Here is a 20,676-nt window from a genome sequence, read left to right as displayed (position 1 = left end):
GGTGACGGTGACAGTGACGGGGCCCGTGGTCCCCCGGCCCCGCGGCTGCCCACGGTGACGGTGGCAGTGACGGGGTCGGTGCTCCCCCGGCCCCGCGGCCGGCGCGCGGCTGGCTGCCCAGCGTGACACCGACCCACCATCTTTCTGCTTTTAGGTGCGGAGGGGATCGGGGAGCAGGGACGGGGACTTGAAGGTCCCAGCCGAGCGTCGTCGTGACTCGAACATCAGTGAGGATAACGAGAGGTTCCCCTCCTCTAACTGCCACCCCTTTCTCAATCTCATCCCCCTTAGTTACCACCCCCGCCCCCGCCCCCGCCCCAATTCGTAAATCGCGAAAATAAGCGGTCGTCCAGACGGTGCGGCTGCTTCCGCGCTGACCGGGGCGCGCTGCGGTCCGGCCGGGCCCTGTTCTGAGCCTTTCACACAGCGTGGGGAAAACCGCCCAGCCGCGCCCTGCCTCAGTTTCCCCACCCGGGACGAGAGCGCCCCTTCCCTCTGCGTCGAGGTTAAAGGAGCCCGCTATTCGCAGCACACACGGCCAACGGACAACACTGCGTTTCTCGGCCAGGCTGAACGGCCCTCGGCGTGACCCGTGGCTGTGGCGACTCGGGACGGGAGAGGGACGGCATGCTGGGCCGGCCGCCTCTGCCCTCCGTGCCAATGGGGGAGGTCCGGGAGCAGCCTCCCCTCTGCAGCCCTGAGGCCCGGACCCGGGACACACACACGGCTCCCGGCGCCGACGCAGCGGCTGGCCCCGGGCTCCAGGGACAGCTCCGACCGAGGTTACGGAACAGGAAGGCCCCGTGGAGCCTGGCCAGGCACCGGTGGCTGGGGCTCACGCTCCCTCCCCCTCTGAGCTCGGAAACAGGGGAGCATCTGTCCGTCGACCCAGGCGTCTTCACACGGCTGGCCCAGGAACAGGCAGCCAGCCTGGGAAGGAGTGAGTCAAAAACAACAGAGCCGGCAGGCCACCGTCTGGGGACTCCGCCGTGGAGAGAGGCCGGGGCTCCGAGGCAGGACGGAAGAACCCCGGCACCAAGTCCGTGCCCTGAAGCCGCCTGGCCCCCCAGGAACGCGTGGGGTCACCTGGCCGCTCCGACGGTTCCCGCGGGAGGGTAAGCACGACAGACAGCTCCCGTGGCCGCTGTCCCTCTGCAGGCCAAGTGTGCGTCCCTCCGAGTGTCGTGAAAGCCGGCTCTGGAGTCGCTCCCGCTGGAGAAAGCGCAGAGGCCTTCGCTGCTCCAGGTCCCACGCCCGGAGCCCCATTCCTCGGACCCGAGCCTTTCTCTCCCCGCCATCGGGCTCCAGCACCCCCTCGCTCAGGGAGCATCGGGCCCTGAGAAGATTGAACCCAGCCAAAGCCAGACGAGGCCACCGCGGCCGCGTGCCCCCTCGGTGACGTGCACAGGCTGCCGGACGGGCCCACAGCGAGGAGAGCGAGGGCCTCTGACTGCTGGTGCCCCCACCCTCCGATGAGAACCTTCCCCTCCTGGGCCAGATCTGCCCAATTCTGGCGCCCGAGCTCCTGGCTTCGCCCGCTGGAGACGTGGGGCGCGTCTCGGGGTGCGAGGCTCGCCCGCACCTCCTGCCGAGCACGCGCGGTCATTCCCGCATGCCAGCCGAGGGGCCGGCCCGTGCCGCCCCCCCCCCGCCGGGCCCAGTCCTGCGAGAGCCCAGCGCCAGCGAGAGGGCCGTGAAGGAGGCAGGCCGCGGTGACGGCCGAGGCCGACGGGCGCCCAGTGAACGCTCCGTCCTTCGGCAGGCCGGCTCCCCGGCACCGACGGGCCAGCAAGAAACACTCGCGGGGGGCTGTCCTGTTTATTGAAAGCGCTTAGCTCGCTGGAATGAACAGGAGGCTACGGGCAAAGTCAGGCGTTTACAGAGCCCATTGAAAAGACAGGGGTAGCTGTGATACAGATTCTCTATTTTCAATCAAATGCAAACTAACCTCCAAGGGCAAGAGAAAATCCTCTCCAAAGAAAAGACTCAGTTGTTTAAGATGATCAGGTCTACGTGCTACTAGCTGGCCTGTGCCCAGGGCTGCACCCCGCGGCCCCGGAGGCCAAGGCCGGCCCCACACGGGCTGGGGCGGCACGGGGGGGGGGGGGGGGGGCGCCGGGGCCTTCACGAGGACAAGCCGCGTGCCCGGCGTGGCCCACTCCACAGGGAGAGCAGAGCCGCCCTCCTGCATGCAGGCTGCGGGATGGACGAACCGCCGGCACGCACGGGACACGGGCTCCTTGCCTTCCAGGACGGCTCCTGCCGCCCGGAGCCACCGCCGTCCCCCGTCGTGCGGGGGAGGGGGCGCGGAGGAGAAGCCGAGGAAAGAACCGGCCCTCCGGCTCCCCACCCCGCTCCTCGCTCAAGCAGACACGGACCCGCAGGCGCCGGGGCTGCCCACTGCCAGGGTGGGAGGCAGGGGCCGGCCGGCCGCGGTGTCCCCGAGGGCCGCTCCCCGTCCCACGCCCTTATGTTAAGGCCACCACCGCGGGTCCCCTGGGCCGCCCCAGGCCGAGCACAGTGTCGGCGTCGAACGGGTGGGCGGCCAGGTAATCCTCGTAGGCCCCGTCGAGCAGCTGGCCCGCGCTCCTGGCGAACCAGCAGTCCACCTGCTCCTCCCCGTTGTAGATCCTCCTCTGCTTCCACACCACCGGCACCTGGTGCCCTGCCACCTGCAGGGTGGCCGCGGACGCCCCGCCCGCCTGGGGCGGTGGGGGGCCCGTGGAGCTGGGGCTGAGCCGGGCCGGCGCCCCTGTGAGTCTGGCCTCCTGGTTCAGGAACTGACCTGAATGGGTGAGAAATGCGTCGGTCTCAGTCAAGGGCAGGCCACAGAGACCAGCAAATGCACACGCGGTCCCCAGCGGGAGGCGGAATTAGTGTCCGCGGCGGGCGGGCTTTTAGCTGAACGTGCTCCAAGCTGGATGCCCCCGAAGGCACTCACGCCTCCTCCCGCACCGGAGACAGGACGTGGGCTCCGGGGGACGGGGGCAGAGGGGCCAGAGTTTCACGGGTGGCGGCCTCCGCGGCTGGAAGCCACCCACCTGCTAACAGGGACACGTCGCCCGCCAGGTCTGGAGGAATGGGGCTGAGCTTGTGGCCAGCGGCCAGTCCCAGTCACTCCTGAGACACATGGTAAAACCCCCAGGCCAAGAAGCACCGTCTGCGCTGTGGGCGCGGGGGGCCCGGGCCGAGCTGCTGGGGGCCACAGCGACGCGGCCCGCTCGAGGGCCAGGAAGTCCTCCCTGCGGACCCGAGCGCTGGCTCCACGTGGCCACGGGCCCGCACGAGGCTGCACGTGGTGAGGGCGCGGCTGGCGGCTCACAGCCCGCGGCAGGCGGGGCACCCGCCTTGCGCCCGGCGCCGCCACGGGCTGCCCTCCCTGGCAGCTCGCTGGGACCGCGGGACCAGACCAGGAGTGGGTGGCTCCCAGGCCCACGACAACTAGCCGAGGAAGCCTATTCCTACCCCAGAGTCCAGGGAGGCAGGGACCAGACTCGTCACGATGTGTGCAGACCTCACTCGCACCGAGTCCCCCAGGCAAGTACGGACGGGGACGGGGCGGGAGCAGCCTGCCCTCCGGAGCCACGCCCCCCGGCCCGGCCCCGGCCCCCGCGTGGGGAGCGGCCCCTACCTAGCAGCCCGTGGCAGCTGCCGGACAGGCCTCCGCCGCTGGCGATGTAGAAGCCCAGGTGGTCTCGCTGGTAGGCGGCTGGCTTCTTGTAGAGGTGCATGAGGATGACGAAGGCGATGGTGCCCTGGATGGTGACGGTGACGTTGGCGTTGGCCGACACTGACAGCTCCAGCCCCCGACTCCCCGCCACCGCGCTCTGGTTGCAGGGGAGGACCCGCCTGTCCTCGCCGTCCAAGATGACCCTGCGCGGCGTGACCTCCAGGTACGACCTGGCGGGCTTCGTGACCAGGATGGTGATGGTCTGGAAGTAGGTGCGCTGCTTCTTGTGGCCACCGGGGGGCGCCGGGGCCCCCACCAGCTGCCCGTTGACCGTCACACCTCGAGGCGGGGAAGAGAGCAGAGGTTAGAACCCGCCAGCCAGGCCGCCAAGGGCTCTAGCCGGCTCCTCCTTCCCCTGGCCTCGCCTCGGCGTCTCTCGCAGGAGCACGAGAGCACTCGGAGGCCAAGGCCGGCGCCACGGGGCTCAGAGTGGCCCTCTCCCCTGCGTCTGCCCGGCACCGCGGGGGGCTCAGAGTGGCCCTCTCCCCTACGTCTGCCCGGCACTGCGCGGGGCTCAGAGTGGCCCTCTCCCCTGCGTCTGCCTGGCACTGCGCGGGGCTCAGAGTGGCCCTCTCCCCTACGTCTGCCCGGCACTGCGCGGGGCTCAGAGTGGCCCTCTCCCCTGCGTCTGCCCAGCGCCGCGGGGAGGGCGCGGGACGAGGGCGGCTCGGGCCGCGGCGCCGTCGCCAGGGTTTCCGTGATCGTTTGCCTTCGTTCTAGTATCGCCTTCATTCCGGTTCGAGGGACACGTGCTCCTCATCTACAGTCGTCACCCGTCGTGATTCTCGACGCCAAGCGGCGCACGCAGAGGTGAGCAGCAGGCTTAGCCCGGAAGCGCGGGTCCCTCCCCTTTCTAGCTGTGCACCCCCCGGGCGAGTCGCTTTAAAGCACGGAGCCTCCACGGCCCCGGCTGCAAAGCGGGGTTGGGGAACCTAGCAGGACCGTGTGCGGACCACGGGCCGGCCACCGGAACACACTCGTCTCTCCTACGCCGCGTCGTGAGCGCAGCGGCTGCTCTCCGACCTGCGGCACGGCCCGGGGGTCCCACCGTCCTGACCCACGGCTGCAGGACGCGAGGCGCCCGGGGCGGACCGCGGCCGGGGCCGGGCATATGCAGTGCACTCCGCTCAGGCACGGAGGATCGCGGTGCCCACGGCGGCCGAGTGACTCTCTCCTGTCTTCTCTGCTTCGGGGACAGCCACCCTAACCCTGGCTAGCGATGCCTTGGGCAGCGCAGGAGAAAATGCCTTCTCTGGGGCAGGGGCCGGGGACAGGGGCAGCCCCAGGGTGAGGGCGGTTCAGGGACTCCCGCCCCGAGGCTCTGAGCATCTCCCACGACCGCCCCGTCCCGGACGCCACACCACACCGGGCTCGACGGAGCAGCTCTGAGAGAGGCGACTCCAGGGGGGGGGGGTCCCCTCCTCACTCCTGGGCCCTGAGGGTGACCAACAAGTCGCGACTTGGCTCTAGGGCCAGAAAGCCCTGCTGGAGGGCCTGGCGGGAAGGCGCCCAGGAGCAAACGTTACACAGTCACCGCACCCGCGTCACCGGCCGTGGGACCCCCTGTCACCCAGCCGTCCAAGAAACGCATTTTCTCAGGACTGAGACGCACCGCAGTGCGCGCCCTGCGCCGAGTCGGGCTGTGCGGCTGTCCACACGGCCGCCCCTGAGGCCCTGACGCCCGTCTGCACCTCGAGAAGCTGTTCACGTGCCCTCTCTGCGGAACGGAGGGGGCCAGGCCCGCCGTACGGCCGCGTTCCCGGCACGCGGAGCTGCGTGACCGACACCCGGCCTTCGCATCTCAGCCACCGAGGAGCCGAGGCAGACGAGCGAGGATCACCCCCCGTCACGGGTCTTGAACGGAAAGACGCAACAACCGTGACACGTCGTGCCTTTACACACGGCACTCTGCGTCCACAGAGCAGCGTCCTTCCCCCCATTGACTCCGGTCTCGACCGCAGCCCGGTGAGGCCGGCAGAGCGAGTCTCACGAGCTCTGCCGCCCAAGACAGAAGCTCCCAAGTCCAGAACCGAAGGCCACAAGGCGGGAGACGTCAGGAAACAGAGTTCCAGCACCCACGCCCCTGCCCGCGAGCCCAGCGCACGGCCGCCCCCTCCGACCCCGGCACCCCCTCCTCGAGTGTGGCCCTGCGCGCCTCGTCCGTGGGCCAGAGGGGCAGGACCCCGACCTCGCCCGTGCCCAGGGGCCGCGACGTGCGGCGGAACTTACCGGAGCCCGCGTGGTCCGAGACCAGCCTGAGGATGTCCCCCGGCTGCCCGTCGACGTTGAAGCAGACGGTGAGCCCGCTCGTGGGGAAATCCACGACGAAGTGGGGGTCCCCGTCGGCTGCCAGCGCGGGCCGAGCAGGAGAGGGAGAGAAAGGGGGGCAGTGACTGGGCGCCCCGCACGCGGAGGCACGTTTATGCTACCTCACGGGCCACCTGTTGTATCCTGTCCGCGGCCCTGACCATCGGTCCACATGACGGAGGTGACTTGGGAGTGAAGAGGCTCCCCAAGCCTGGGCACTTAGAGCTGGCAAAGTAGATCTCTGAGTCGGGCCCCCTAAACTCAGTTACAGAGCTCCTTGCACACACCTCGGCCAAATGCAGACAACTGAGCCCCGAGAGATAAGCCGGGCCCAGGGAGAACAAGCCCCCTGCCTCCACACCGGGCCCACACCCCTCAGGTTCCCGGGCGGCCCCAATCCTCCGACTACCCCAGTGTGCAGACGTGGACGAGGACCCCTCCAATCCTACGGCCAGTGTGGGGGCCGCGGAGATGGGCGTGGCCCTGGGGACAGTCACGGCGCCGGCTGACGGGCAGAGGGAGGTTGGGGCACCCATGACGCACGTGTGTGTCCAGAGGAACCGCCCTCTGCCGGTGGGGTGTGGTGCGTGTCTGGTCCCCGCAGCTCATCCCCAGGGCGCCCCCGGCTTTGCGAGCGCGTGCCCGGCACACCGGCAGCCGCGCGTCCACGGGCGTGTGCGTTTTAAGGACCCCGCCCAGCCCCGGCCCTGTAATTCCCTCCAGATTTTTGTTACGATCCCAGGAAGCTGGCCAAAGAACATCGTGCGGTATTTTTATCTGTTCTTCCCTCTAAAGCTAAGTATGAAAAAAATAAAATGATTTTTCTAAGACGTGCCTGTCACAGGGACGTGTGGCACCAGGAGCCGGAAGCACGTGAGCTTCGTGTCTGACACCCGGTGTGGTGACAACGCGGGTCTGCGCCCCCTCCTCGCGTCAGGCTGCTGCGCGGCCCCTCGGGGCCACGGTGCCCGCGCCGTCTGCACCACGGTTTAAGGCCCAGGCCTCACAGCTGCCTCACGCGGCTGGCGCGGGCGAAGCAAACAGGGTCCTCGTGCTGTTTTTCGTGAGCGGGGATCGTAACCGGCTTCGGGAGATTCCCGGTTGCCCACTTGGTCACCCTCCGAACTCCCAAGCCACACACGGCCCCGCTCTGGTCTTTACCTGATGTTCTGGAGACTTTGATTCGCGGGTCGTGTGGTTTCTCGAGAGCAGGTCCTGGGAAGGAGACAGGGGACAGCCACCGCGGTTACTCTCACAGCGAGGGGCAGAGAAGGGGCCTGAGATCGGGACACCCCGCTCTCAGGCACGTTCCTGGGGACTTAAAAACACCATCTGCTCCAAAGGAGTTTGGCCTCAAACACACGAGTGGAGGCGTAACACGTGGAGGCTTGATTATTTCATTCTTTTATAGATCAGACAATACGACGGTGTGAACATACTCGACACCCTGAACTGTACACTTAAAAGCGGTTAAGGTAGCGAATAGCGTCTTATCTGTTCTTTCGCCACAATTAAGAAAAACGCAAAAAATATAAAATTATATATGTATATGTATATATATATTCCTGTGTCTAAAGCTATTATGTGTAATCGGCAGGCAAAACTAAATAACCAATTAAAGGATAACCTAAAAGTAAATCAATTTGTAAAAATCAAATGAGGATCTTCTTTCAAATTGTTCGCGTTAACAAGATTACGCTCCTCTTCCCTGATTTCTGCCTCTCGCAGAAGTTAAAGATCCAGGTATCTCAACATCGCTAAGTGTCCCCGGCCAGCAGGCCCCGGGCAGAATCACAGGACCATAAAGGAGAGGCAGCTTCTCCGTTTGGACAGCCGTTCGGAGGAGCCTGGCTAAGTGGCAGCTGCCACAGACACTCAAAAAAGCTAGATTAAAATGAAGAACTCATGCGAGCTTTAAGAAAAGAGAGGCTGGCCTGAGTACTAGCCGACACGTCAGAAAAACCCTATTCCAAACAGCCCTTCTGAGCGACTGCCTGGCGCTTTCCTCAGTGACGGTTTCGTGGTGGCACGTGACTCACTTTTCATCAGCCCTAAAATGGTATTAGTTTGGCCAAGACGAGCTCCGCTCTTTCTAAAGAAAAAACAACAGCAACAACAAAAATCTCAACATGTCATTTTTAAGCTCCACGTCAGGGTCTGGACTTTTCGATAAGTCTCTAGCCCCACACTCCTCTGGGGAGAGGGGAGAGGGCTCCCACGTGCCACACTCGGCTCACTGAATCCTTGCCAACAGCCCTCGGGCAGGGTCGTCATCAAGGAACAGAGGCTCGGAGCGGCCCAGAAGCCCGCCCCAGGCCCCAGCGCGGTCAGCAGGCTGGGGAGCGCCAACCTAGGGCCTTCTCAGCATTTAGGGTGTGAGGCAGACAAGAGGCGGCATCTGTAGGCCCCGGGCTAACATCGGTCCCCGCTCAGGAGATGTGAACTTGACGGGAACTGAATAAAAATGTTACGCATAAGAGAGAGAGAGAGAGAGAGAACACGCTTCTCTGCTCTGGTTCAACGCCTTCTGCTTTTTCTGCTCTTGCTGTAACTAAGTCCCCCGCCAAAATGGTGCCGAGGCCGCTAACGGCCGTTTCGGGGCGGTAAGTGGGGGTGCAAAGGGTGAGTTCTCTCAAGCATCCGGAACTTGGTCCTCACCTACGGTCTCAGGAAGGTAAAATCAAGCACACACGTAAAAGGACATGAGAGCATAGAAAGGCGCTTTGGAACGGAACGTTTGCTCGTTCCTCTCCCACGACCCCTGGCACAGGCCAGGCATGCGGGACGGATCACTCACTGACGACGGCCAGCGGGCAGCGTTTCTGACACAGCCGCCACCTTCTCTAAGTGCCCTGCAGAGATCCGCAGCGCGCAACGGAACCACCCAACAGCGCCGCACCCTCCGAACCCCGGAAGGTGCGCGCAGCCTCCCCGCTTGTAAAGATTACGACGAAACGGAGCAGACCGCTGCGGGGTGACCGTGGCCAGGAAAGGAGGCGGAAAGGACGCCCCGGGCCCCCGGCGCCGGCCCTCGCGGGGGCTGCGCTCGTACCTGGCGGCGGGCTCTGCACCGCCGTGCCGGGCCCGGTGGCGGCGGATACGTCGACGGCGTCCGCCCGCTGGGGCTGCCGCGTCCCCGGCGCCTTCTTCAGCCTCATGCGGGTGAACGGGGTGAGGAAGCGCGAGTTCACGGCCAGAGCCTGCGCCTGCTGCCTCAGCCGCTCCTTCTCCCGCCCGTCGCCGCTCTGCAGCCAGGAGCTCAGCAGCTCCCGCACCGTCAGGTAGCTCCAGAGACGCTCGAGGGGGTTGGGGCCCGCCGTGCCATTGTCCTCGGGCCCGGGCCCGCCCGCCCTCTGCGGCTCCACGGGCACGTCCGTCTTCAGCACGACGAACTTCTTGCTGTTGCTGGCCGTGACTTCCACGCGCAGCCGGTCCAGCTGCCTGTCCACCAGCTTCCCGGCGATGACGATCTCGGAGCCGTTGAAGTAGTTGGGGAAGAAGGTTCTGGTGGCCTGCTGCACGAGGCCCGGCGGGTACCCGATGCGGATGTCGGACAGCAGCGGCGTCCTGATCTCGTCGTAGAACCTGCAGTGGAGGGGCGGAGAGACAGAGAGTCGGGCGGACAGGCCCTCGAGGGAGCTGCGGGCTGCCGGGGGGAGAGCTGGCCGGACGCAGGCTGCGGATGCGCCTGGACCGGCACGGCACGCCCGAGACTCTGACCGTCACGCCGACATCGCTCTCGTGCGAGGCGGCATTGGCGTGCATCAGCCGCTCGCCTAGTTAGGTCACGTGGTTGCTACTTTCTGAGTAAAGAGACGATCGAAATCCCCTTTGCAAAGATCTAGAGAGCACGGCACGTGGAGTCAGACTTCCATCTCGGCTACTTCCTCGCCATGTGTCCTGGGGCGCGTGACTTAACCTCTATGAACTTCGGTTTTTTCTATAAAATTGGAACATTAATACTATTTTGGTAGACGACTCACTGTCTCGCCTTCTTTCGTAATAACTGACTTAATTCAGCACATGCCTGCCCAGCTGCATGTTCTAATTTTCGCCACCTCAAAGTATGTTTATTGGTCATTTTGCTTCCAAACAAAAATACGATCATTTGAACTAGTGCTCAACGTGGAGATGACACTTCTGCTCCCAGCTACCTCCCAGGGTGGAATTTGGGTACGTATCCCAGAAAGTCCCCTGAAATGTCCACAGGGCAGGTCTACCCGAAGAAGTTCCCGAACCCCCAGCGCGTGATGGCCACCCTGCCCACGCCACACGCAGGTTTTCTCATTAAATTCTGTGCCCCAACTGGAACCCTCACTTTGCAGACGTGGCACCTTAAAATCCTGCCTAACGTCACAAAGCAGGACCAGGATTGGCAGCCGCGCCTGGTTTCAAAGCCCACTTGTGACGTCACCCAGCGAAATGAATCACGGTCTCTCCCAGCAGAGGCGGGGTCAAGGTGTGGCAAAGCACCCTCGAGTCTCTCACCAAACCCAACCCTCCCACCTCTGCTGGCCTCCCTGGCCCCCCCCTGACTCCCCGCAGACATCCCACACTCCCCCCAAACCCCCACATCCCGCCCTCCCCCCTCCCCCAGCCTCCCCACCCCCCCACGTCCCGTCCCTCCCCCTCTCCCCTCTCCCCTCCCCCAGCCCCCCTCTCCCCCGCCCCCGGAGAGGGGGTACGGACCCCACGAGCTGCGCGCCGGCGTCCGCCTCCTCGCGCACGCGCCGGGTGAGGCCGCAGTTCTCCAGCGACAGCTTCTCCAGCAGCCTGAAGTCCACGTCGTCCCCGATGCCGATGGTGAAGACGCAGACCCGGCCGCGCGTGGCCGCCTTGGTGTTGTTGAGGATCCTGGCGGTGCTGGTCTCCCCGACCGTGGGCTTCCCGTCCGTCAGGAAGACCACGAGGGACACGCTGCGCTCTTCGATGTCGTTGCGCGCCACGTAGCTGCTGAGCAGCCGGATGGCCGTCTGCAGGGCCCCGTTGATGTCTGTGCCTGCAGGACGGCAAAGCGGGGCGGCTCGCGCCTTGCCCGGCCCCCTCCCCCGGCTGCGCCCCCCGCGGCCGCGGCCTTCGCCAGGCCTGAGGCATGAGCGCGAGTGACCCGTGGGGGGCAGGACCCCCTCAGTCCGGCGGCTCGGCCCCGGCGAGTGCTCGCTTCATCCTGATAACAGCTCCGTTATTATCACTGTCTTACAGAGGAGGAAACTGAGGCCTAGGGAGACTGAATGAGTAGAGGAGGGTGGAGCTGGCCACCCTGACGTTAAGACACCTTAAAGGGAGCAGGTGGGTTTTCCATCACCTGTGGAGGCTGAGGCAAAGAAAGGCCGAGAAAAAAACAAGGGAGACCAATCAAGTTTCTCCGGCTTGGACCCCGAAAAAACACGGTACACGTCGCCCATGTGCTACAGCTCTGTCCCCCGACACACGGAACATTCTAGGTGTGCCATTAAGACAAAGTCGACTTAACAGACGTCCGCTGCGTGGCAGGGCCAGGGGACACACAGCGGGGGGGGGGGGGGCAGCGTCCACCCTCTGGCCGTCACTTCCGGCCGTAGAGCGTCGCTGCAATGTGATGTTAAGCTTAATCTATTATTTCTCCCATCCACTAGTATGGCACGGTTGTGAAGACTGGCAGGAAATCCCATGCTCAATCAAAGTTTGGGCCAAGCAAGATCAAGTTCAAAAAAGTTCATCTGGGAAGTCAGAGCCCTGCCTTGGATAGGAAAGGAAGAAGGCCTCAAAGATGGAAGCCTCAGCTGGAGGGAGACGGGAGGGGGTGTTTCCCAGGCTCCAGGTGACGGAAGCAGAGTCCCGAGACCACCACGCCCAGAGGCGGTGCCTCAGCGAAGGGCCTTGAAGGAGGGGAGGCGGCGTCAGGCGCAGTCCGGCTGAACATGCCAGCGTCTGTCACATGTCCCTGGACCGTGACAGGGGTACAGCGAGAGCAAGACCCCAGCCCTGAGCTGAGGGGCCTCCACCGAGCACGGCTGGGTGACCTCAGCTCAGGGTCCCGGCACTCTCGTTTCCTTACGAGTCCTTTACGGCCCTTCCGTCCTGGGCACACCTACCTGGGCACCAGAGCCGAGCCGAGTGTGCAAAGACCCGGGGCCCAGCACCCTCCCAGCACCGGCTCCATCCACGGCGTCCCCCAGGGCCCCGGGAGCCTGGCTCTGCTCACTGCTCCAGCCCTGCCATGGGGACGGGGGTCCAGCGGGGCCGAGCCATCTGCTGCTTCCCAAGGGGCTGAGATTCAAGCACACGAAACACCAGCTCGTCCGCTTGGCTGCAATTCCCCGCCCCCGAAACGATTTACAGAAACAGCTGCATTGTTCCGGGCCCGTGAGATAAACCTGGAAGGGCTCCAACGCCTATCGGTATCCCCCGTAACTGACCGCGCCATCTGGGTCCAGAGCCCGGAAGACGAGAATCTACAGCATCGGCGTTCGGAGAAACACTAGCTGCTGAGAAAGCCCGCAGCGTTATCTCCTTGCCTGCGACAGCCTCGGCATTCAGACCCTCGTCTCCTGGCAGCAAACGAGCCGCTCGCCTGTCACGCCGAGGCTCCATGCAAAGAGGACCCGCGTTTACCTCCGGTGGGTGACATGTGGTGGATGTACACCTTGCCGTCTCTGATGCTGTCCGGGGTAACCGCCACCAAATGGTCCTTCCACACTTTGATCCGGTTGGAAAACCCGATGATGCTGAAGCGGTCCTGGGGCCGAAGGTCATGGAGGATGGTGAACAGGGCGTCTTTGGTCTGGGCAAACACAGAACCAGGCCGGTCACCTCCGGTCACGTGAATCCACGCGCCCCCCCGGCTTGGAGACTGCACACCGGGCGCAATCTCGGGGGGAAAATTAAGTGCTACATGTAAATGGCATTGGATGCACATCAAGGGGCTTCGTTGCCTCACTGAAAAAAAGGGGCGCAGATACGTTAGTTTTATATGCAACACAAAAGGGCGTTTAATACACGGAGCATCACGCGCTGCTGGTGGAAGACACCGTGGGGTGGGCCTCGTGTCCTCACACCGGCTACACTCATGTTCTGGAACGTTCTTCCCATTGCCTGTGCCCCGTTTTTCTCCGACGAGCCCACAGTCAGCCTTTGAGACCTGGCTGCTGCACTCTATTCTGTATTCGAAGCATTTCCTAACCCCTCCGAAGACACCGATCCCTCTTCTCCTCTGGGCTAGCACTGTCCCCGAGACACTCGGATCACACGTGCATCTTGCCCGGCAGTGACTGTCTGCTTTGCATCTCTTTCCCTTACTAGCCCGCGACTCTCTCTAGGCAGGTTCCACTCATTCTCACGTCACCCCGTGAGCGGCAAGCTTCCCACATACAGGAGGTGTTGGAGAGAAGTTCAATGAATGAATGAATGAATGAATGAATGAATGGTGGAAGTAGCGAATGACGTTTCACGAATCAGCGGATTAAAAGCGCGAATGATAACTACCACGGGAACTTTAAAGAGAGTGGAAGGCCCCGCCAGGAAGGAAGAAGCTGAGGACCGGGCCGAGAGGAACTGGGTAGCTTGACAGACGGGGCAGAGAGGTCTGAAAGGCAGCGGAGAGGCTAAGTGAGCTGGTCCGAGCACAGCGACGAGGTGGCCCAGACGGGTCCGGAGACGCTGGGCGGACGAGGGGCGTGGGGAAGAGGCCGGCCCTGCGGAAAGAAGAAGAGACCACACGCGACTGGAAACAGAGGACTGCACCGGCGTTTCCAAGGGGCCGACCACGCGCCGTGAGGAACACGGCGGCCGTCTCCTCCGAAAGGCGCCGCTGTCAGAGGCGGACGGAGGCCCCGCACGGAGACCCCAGCTGGCCCCTTCTATAGCCACTGAGCGCAGGGACTTCCGGGCGGGCGGTCTGAGTGCGACCGGGATCCGGCCCCTACTCTCTGCGTGGCCCTGGGTGGCAGGTCCCATCACGGTCCCTAAGTCGCCCAATCTGTAAAAGTAGGACTGTAACCGTGCTGCCTCCCAGGCTGTCACCAGGATTAGCTCAGTCACCGTGCAGGAAGTGTCCACAACAGGGCTGGGTGCCCCGCCCCCAACCCATCCTCTCACCCTACCAGGGTGACCCCGCCTCCTAATTCCTCCCTCTCCAGCCCCCCCCCCCCACTGGCATTTCTTCCACAAGCAAAGAATGGCGCCGCCGGCCAGGCTTATTGTCATTCCGGGTCTAAGGACCCCCCTAACCTACGCCCCTCCCTTCACCCCACCACACCTGGCTCCTCAGAAGACAGACTCACGAGCCACCGAGTGTCCTGTCCTCTCCCAGCCCCGTCTCCCACCCCCAGGAAATGTTTCTGAGGATTTCGTGAAAATAAGCAGAATCCGCACCCAGAATCTGCCAGCCCTGCCTGGAAGCCAGTCTGAGGGCCTGCAGGCTGCTGGCCACGATGGCGGTCCCCTGCTCCTCCTGCTCGAAGCCCTGACCACTCCCCCGCCGCTCCCCCACCGCTTCCCCGGCACCCCCTGGATGCCCCTGGACGCCTCCCTCTGGCCCGCCACCCCTGCTGCCGGCGCCCGCGCCTCAGGCCGCCCCCCTCACACCGCACCCCCCTGGGTGGGCCAGCATCCCCCGTTATCGCATGGCCCACTTCCACTCCGATCTCCGGAGGTCGCCGCGCTGGTGAGACGCAGAACAACCCGCCAGCCATTCCCCCCCCCCACCCCCCCCCCCCCGCCCCGGCACATGCCACGCGCCCCTCGGAGTCAACGTGCTGAAGAGGCGAAGCTTTGCCTTCGCCCCAGACCTCTCCCCTCTGCTGCTCTCTGTGCCAGAGAACGGCGCCTCCAGCCTCCACCACCGGGTGTTGGGGCTGTGGGGCTGCGCCTCCTTCCCGCCCCTCCTGGAGACTCGACTTGGGGCAGGTCCGACCACACGCCCCCGCCCCAAGCCGCATGCCCCGCCCCTGCCCCGCCCCAAGCCGCACACCCCGCCCTGTCCTGGCCCCGCCCCAAGCCTCCCATCCAGGTCCTGAGGTCCTGGCCACGCCCCCAACCCTTGTCCCCTCACCCCCCCCAACCCCTACCCCCCCACTCCATCCTGGCCACGCCCCCCCAAGCCTCATGCCCGGGTCCTGCACCCTACACCAAGCCTCAAGTCCGGGTCCTGGCCGTCCCTCCCCTTTTTGCAAGCCCTTTTCTTCCTAAATGTCCTTGTGATGGTGATATGGGCTCAGACCACCTGTGTCCTAGATAAGTAATAGATACTTTTTTTCTTAAAAAATATTCATATTTTAGAAGATCAGAATAGAAAACAAAGAAAACTCGCAAAATTCCCCTCACCTCCAGACGGCCACTTCGGCTCTGGACTTAGGTGTCGCTGTGCGGGACGCGCCTTCTTGCCCTGCCCCACAAAGAACGTGATTACTTATTCGTGCATTCCCTTGTCTGCCTGACTCAGTGCCACGCTTCTGAGCCCGGGAACTTTTCCCATTGGTCATTCTGCATTTAACACCCGCCGGTGACTGGCCACATGACAGACGCTCGACGCATGCTTCCTGAGTGGATGGTGAATAAATGGTCTGTCTGTCACACGAGACAGGGAGCACCCCGAGAAAGCTGCCCCCTTGCCCTCCCCCCCCCCCCCGCCACCTATGCAAAGGAAGGGAAACAGCCCTGTCCTCGGGCACCGCAGACGAGTGATGCTGAGCCCGGTGGCATCCGCGGACCACAGAGCTGACTGATGTTCACGTGAGCACGAGCCAACCTGATAACGGCAGTAAACGGACCTGGGCGCGGTGCACTAAGCTTGGGTACCAGGGAGGTGGCGCGCTTTGCCCCTCCCCCTCCTTCGGTTCAGAGCCAACACGACCCCAGCGTGAGCATCAGACGGGCTCAGCGTCAGCCCCTGGAAAGCCTGAAGGTGCACAGCTGTGAGGTGACCACAGACCTCAGTAGCCATCCCTGAGACCACGTGACTGGGAGCCCAACTCGAAGGCAGGCACTTGGAGATACCCCACTGCTCCTTGGGGCTGAGCTGGCCAGCATCCGAGGGTGCAGGCCCGGACAGGGCACACCGGCCAGAGGAGTGTCTATTAGGGGCTGGCGTCCTTCAGGGTCCTTAAATACGTGCCAAAGACCTCAAGGGGGGCCGCCTGGCTCCTTCACGGCTGCTTCCCCCCATCGAGATGGATATTCTGCTGCGGGACAGTGGCCGAGGCCTCTCCTCCCTCCTCCCCTTAGCTCGCACACTGCAGGTTTCTTAGGGCCTTGTAAGGCCACAGCTGCAACTTCACCTCGCATGAACCAAGAGGAGGCAGGCCAGCGGGCTCCGCCGCTGCATTCCCAGTTGCATTAGAGCCTCTGGATGGCCTCCCACCCCGTGTCCCAAGGGGCCCGAGCAGAAGCTGCCACTGAGGCTTGCGGCCACCGCGTCCATTAACCCTTCAGGGCTCCTAGCCTCTCCTCTGATGGGCATTCTATAGTGACTTACAAGGCGGGCAGAAGGTGAGTGTCCAGTTAGAAGGAAGCATGCGAGGGGCTTATGCTGATGCTTCTGCGCAGTGTGTTTATAACGTGGAGGATTAAAAGAAACCAAGTCAAACTTTTTCCAAGAGTACAGTCCAGAGAACAGGGTAAGCACATTCCAGAAAGATCAGAGGAAGCCCAAAAAGGCAGGGTGTGTGAACTGCAAACTGGCGGGAAGCCCAAACAACCCTGAAGGCCAAGGGCATCCCACGAGGGCTTGGATCACGCCCCCTAAAGTTCCCTCCCAAGCCCAGGAGTGCATGCCTGTAGTTGGAGACTCCCCCAGGGCAGGCGGTGGACCTGGGCGGTCCCCACCGACCCCCAGCACCCTCTCCAACTAACCCGACCTGAAGGGAAAGACTCTGGGGCTCCAGCACGCCATGGCCCCCGGACTTCCTCCCTCACCCCAAAGCTCCCCCTGGTGGCCTTGCACTTTGAGAAGAGGCCAGCCTGCTGGAGATGCACCGCTCGGAGTAACGCCACCCTGAAATCTACCTGCTAACAGGTGACCACAGGAGTCTGTGCACAGGTGTCCCCGGTGATCTTTCAAAATCGGCACGTCAGGGGTATGATTACACATACTGCACAGAGTTTGATGGAGATTAATATGATGGGGAGTATGAGTCTGCTGAGGGTAAACATCCGACCCAAAGTTAGTCACTCTTTGAGATCGTAAGAACAGCTTCCGGCAAGTTCCCTCCCTCATTCATCTATATGTAGGGACCAGAACCGGTCTGATGTGGGGAGATACAGACAGCTCTCAAGACGCCCAGTGGGTCTCATGCGGGTACAGCCACTTCCCCGAAGCACCAATACACAGGTGATAAGCCTCCCTGCCCATCCGAGAGGGCGCTCTGGGAGCTCGGGGCCCCGTAAGTAACCAGACCCCTGCAACACTTAGATCGCAGCTGGTCTGAAGGTAGATAAAAAGGGACACAATGCAAAAAACTGGTGGGAAGGGCCACTTCGTTCCCTGTCTGGGTAGTGAAGTGTGTGGGCCACAGGCAGGGTTGGGCGAGGCCCTGGAATCCCGAAGAGTATGGGTTGCTCCCTGCTTGAACCTATCTTACGGTGGGGAATTCCTCCTCTTCTGTGTCTTTTCTGTGGGTTAAAAGGAGGAAAAAGTATTTCCTTTGAACACAATGTCTCAGAAGTGAATTCCAGCTCTGCTTTGGGTTTATTAAGTCTTTTGATCTCTGTCTATTTAAAGTCTTCCAGGAACAGGGCGGGATGTAAATAAATAAAAACAAACTCTCTGTTTCAGGTTCTCCGTCCACTCGGCAGGGTTGGCCGTGGTCCCCCTGGTCTCGTGCATCTTCAGAAGAGTGAACTGCACAGTCTCCTGGGGGCATCTGCAGGACGGGGCAGGGCTGGGCCCCAGAGACGCGGCCCCCTCCGGTCCTTGCTCCCTCTGCCCCTCGTGGCGCCAGGACCTGGGAGGCTCAGGGAGGCGCCGGGTACTCTGTCTTCTCCCGCTTCCCTAAGAGACTGAGCCCGAGCAGCGGCAGGCTCCTGGCACAGGCCTCGGGGGACAGCGTCCCACCGTGTTAACTACCAGCAGTGACTGTGAAACAGTCCCCAAGTAAGTAGAGGAGCGGCATGTCACGAGCCCCGCGGAGTGGGAGGTGCATGGAGACCATGGGAGACCCGGCCGCCTGCCCAGTCCTGGCTGCCACTTCCATCCGGGCACCTGATCGTCACAGCTTTTCTCAAATATTTCTGCATTGGCGTCCGACCACCCTCGAAAGGAACTTCCGCTGACACGAAGGGCTTTTGTACCGTGAACGCGGGGTTGCTCGGCGTAATATGAGGGGAGCCCGCGACCTCATGGAGGAAACCCAGGTTCAGGGGGCCCAGAGGGCAGCGCCGGCGTCTGGGGCAGAACGGTGGTGCCGTCCTCACCAGCGGCCCCGTCGCTCGCTCCATTCTCAAACACTGGGCCTTTTCAACGAACCCGAGAGAAAGATCGTCTCGGATGAACAGCTTAAAATGATGCAACGACGAAATCAAGATGTCCTAGAAGTCCAACGGGCCGTGAAAAGAGAAGGAGGGTCAACAGATACGGACCCCGAACACGGCCCGGGCCCTGAGCGCCGGCACCAATCGGGGAAACGCGATCCGCCCCATGCACCTGGCTCCTGGCCAGCCGCCTGCTGCCCTCCTCGCTGGGTGGAGGTGAGGGACCCGGCGGGCAGAAGGCGGGGCGATACCTGCGCTGTCCTCCCGCTGCCCGTGGCCCTTCCCCGTGCGACCGAGGGGGCTCTCGGTGCCCAGGACATCCTGCTCCTGGGTGGCGGCACAGACCGCGGCACGTTTTGTTTGAAGAGACAGACGGAAACGAAAAAGTAGCCCATGACTCTTATCGGTTTGCAACATCAGAGGCCCATCGCGACATGAACCACCTGTCTAAATCCACAGCGAGGAGAGCGATACGCCCACCACCCCGCACCGCTCTGCACGCTCTGTGGGCACCTGGAGCTGTGGTCGCCGGTCACGGCTCAGGCCAGAGTGGCCACGACCTGCCCGCAGACTGCCAGTCCGTGGCTGTGGATCGCGCTTCGGTGGGAGCATTTTAAGATCAAGATATTTCAAGACCATAAACGCTTACTCTGTAAACAGTAGCAGAACCTTCTATTTATACCCTATGAGTCTCTCGATGATTTGAAGGAAAGTTTTCTGAAATCTTATCATAACAGACCTACCGAGTAATCAGATGTTTTAAAATCCCAGCTTTGGAGCCAGGTGATAAATTGAGTGAGAAAGACCATTTCTCTGTAATATATCTGTGTCTGTATCACTGTTATATGACATAGCAACCAAAAAAATCTAGCAAAAAAAAAAAAAACTATATTAAACTATAATATAAGAAACGAAGTATCCAAAAGAGGTGTCTCAGTCAAATTTGAGGAATCTTGTTGAAAGAAACTCTTTCTCTACTGGTCAAAATGTTCTTTTCGAAAAGAGCAGAAACTAATAAGCTTTATTTATATAAATGGAAAATTTAGGATAGAAGCCATCACATCTTCCAATATTTCTAGTTAGTTCGGTAAATGCTAACTATCAACTTGAAATTTCACCTAGGACTTAAATAAAGAAAACACTGTTTCTTCGGTCTCCATGTTGTGATGGTCATACTATTATAAAGAATGTGTTTCCTAAAGTAAGCAAAATCACAGGGCTCCTGTATTTAAAAATGTATTATCCTAAAGCTATTATAATTTCATTTACTGTTCGAATTCCGGTTTCAAAGGCTCTTTCAATGCAGTGCTGTGTCAGATCATACTTCGACTCCGGTTCCGATGAGGACCCACTTCCATAGGTTTATACAACCTGTTTAAAATCATAAAATGGTGGTTTCTCCCAAGCTAGAGAAAAGCATCTTTTTGTAACGGTTTGGATCTAATTTAATTACTTCTGGGTTGGTTTTAAAAGAGAATGCTCGTGAAAGACTAAATTCTGGCTAAATTCAGCCTTACCTAAAAAAAAAAATAGTCAGAATCGGTTTGGATATGAGGACATGTTTTGCAATGTAAACTTGACTAGATTTCATTAGCCTTCGTGGTTGGGTAACATTATTCTAACTTGAGAAGCAAACTCCCCTCGCATTGCCCTGCTGGCTAACGTTAAGGTTCGTGGCCTAATGTTTTGACTTGGGTTTGACAGATGTGTTAAAACGTCAGCCTAATGATGTCATTGTCCAGTTTTCCAAAAGCTCGTTGCCACGAACACTTTTTTCTCTCTTCAGGAAGCATTAAGCACGTCCATTTTTCACGCTCGATGTGTAAATAGCTCAAGACTCAAAACATCTGGTTTTCGCTTCTCTTCATGATAGGGAGGTTAGTCCTCATCAGGATTTGTCCTCACCGTCGATCCCATGCCCTAGACTCTAGCCAAGAACCTACCCCTACCAGCTTTTTCCGTAGGCTCCGGGCAGCCATCTGCAGGTACGTTTCCTGCTCTAACAGGAAGTAAACCAAGAGCAGCCCGCCCAAGCTCACAGATCCCCTCTGCACATGGCATCCTTCATCCACGCTCTGACACGTCTGCTGACCAGCACGGCTGAGCCGTCGGTCCCCAGTGCCCGGTCTGAATTCTCAAGTTCAGCCTCAGACTTGTCTGGATCCTGGGGCCCTGCTCCTTTCATTCCACGT

At 61.5% G+C, this 20,676-nt stretch overlaps 1 protein-coding gene across 3 annotated transcripts in view; it reads right to left on the bottom strand.

Moving 5' to 3' along the window:
* Positions 1-2,369: 2,369 nt before the first annotated feature.
* ITIH5 (inter-alpha-trypsin inhibitor heavy chain 5) overlaps positions 2,370-20,676 on the bottom strand; it is a 58,529-nt gene continuing 40,222 nt past the window's right edge. For 2 of the 3 annotated variants that reach the window (XM_016136401.2, XM_016136402.2), the window contains exons 8-14: positions 12,632-12,800; positions 10,727-11,036; positions 9,090-9,622; positions 7,199-7,252; positions 5,960-6,076; positions 3,632-4,009; positions 2,371-2,785 (exon numbers count right to left, since the gene is read on the bottom strand). In XM_016136401.2, the coding sequence (XP_015991887.2) occupies positions 2,469-2,785; positions 3,632-4,009; positions 5,960-6,076; positions 7,199-7,252; positions 9,090-9,622; positions 10,727-11,036; positions 12,632-12,800 (1,878 nt within the window). In that variant the 3' untranslated portion in view covers positions 2,371-2,468. Of the gene's footprint in view, positions 2,786-3,631; positions 4,010-5,959; positions 6,077-7,198; positions 7,253-9,089; positions 9,623-10,726; positions 11,037-12,631; positions 12,801-20,676 lie in introns of all 3 variants that reach the window. The other variant, XM_016136403.2, reaches the window with a different exon arrangement.

This window comes from Rousettus aegyptiacus, unplaced genomic scaffold (genome assembly GCF_014176215.1).
Source record: "Rousettus aegyptiacus isolate mRouAeg1 unplaced genomic scaffold, mRouAeg1.p scaffold_m13_p_10, whole genome shotgun sequence".
NCBI lineage: Eukaryota > Metazoa > Chordata > Mammalia > Chiroptera > Pteropodidae > Rousettus > Rousettus aegyptiacus.
Note: the sequence above shows the minus strand (reverse complement) of the source record. Positions and strands in the feature narration are given on the sequence as shown.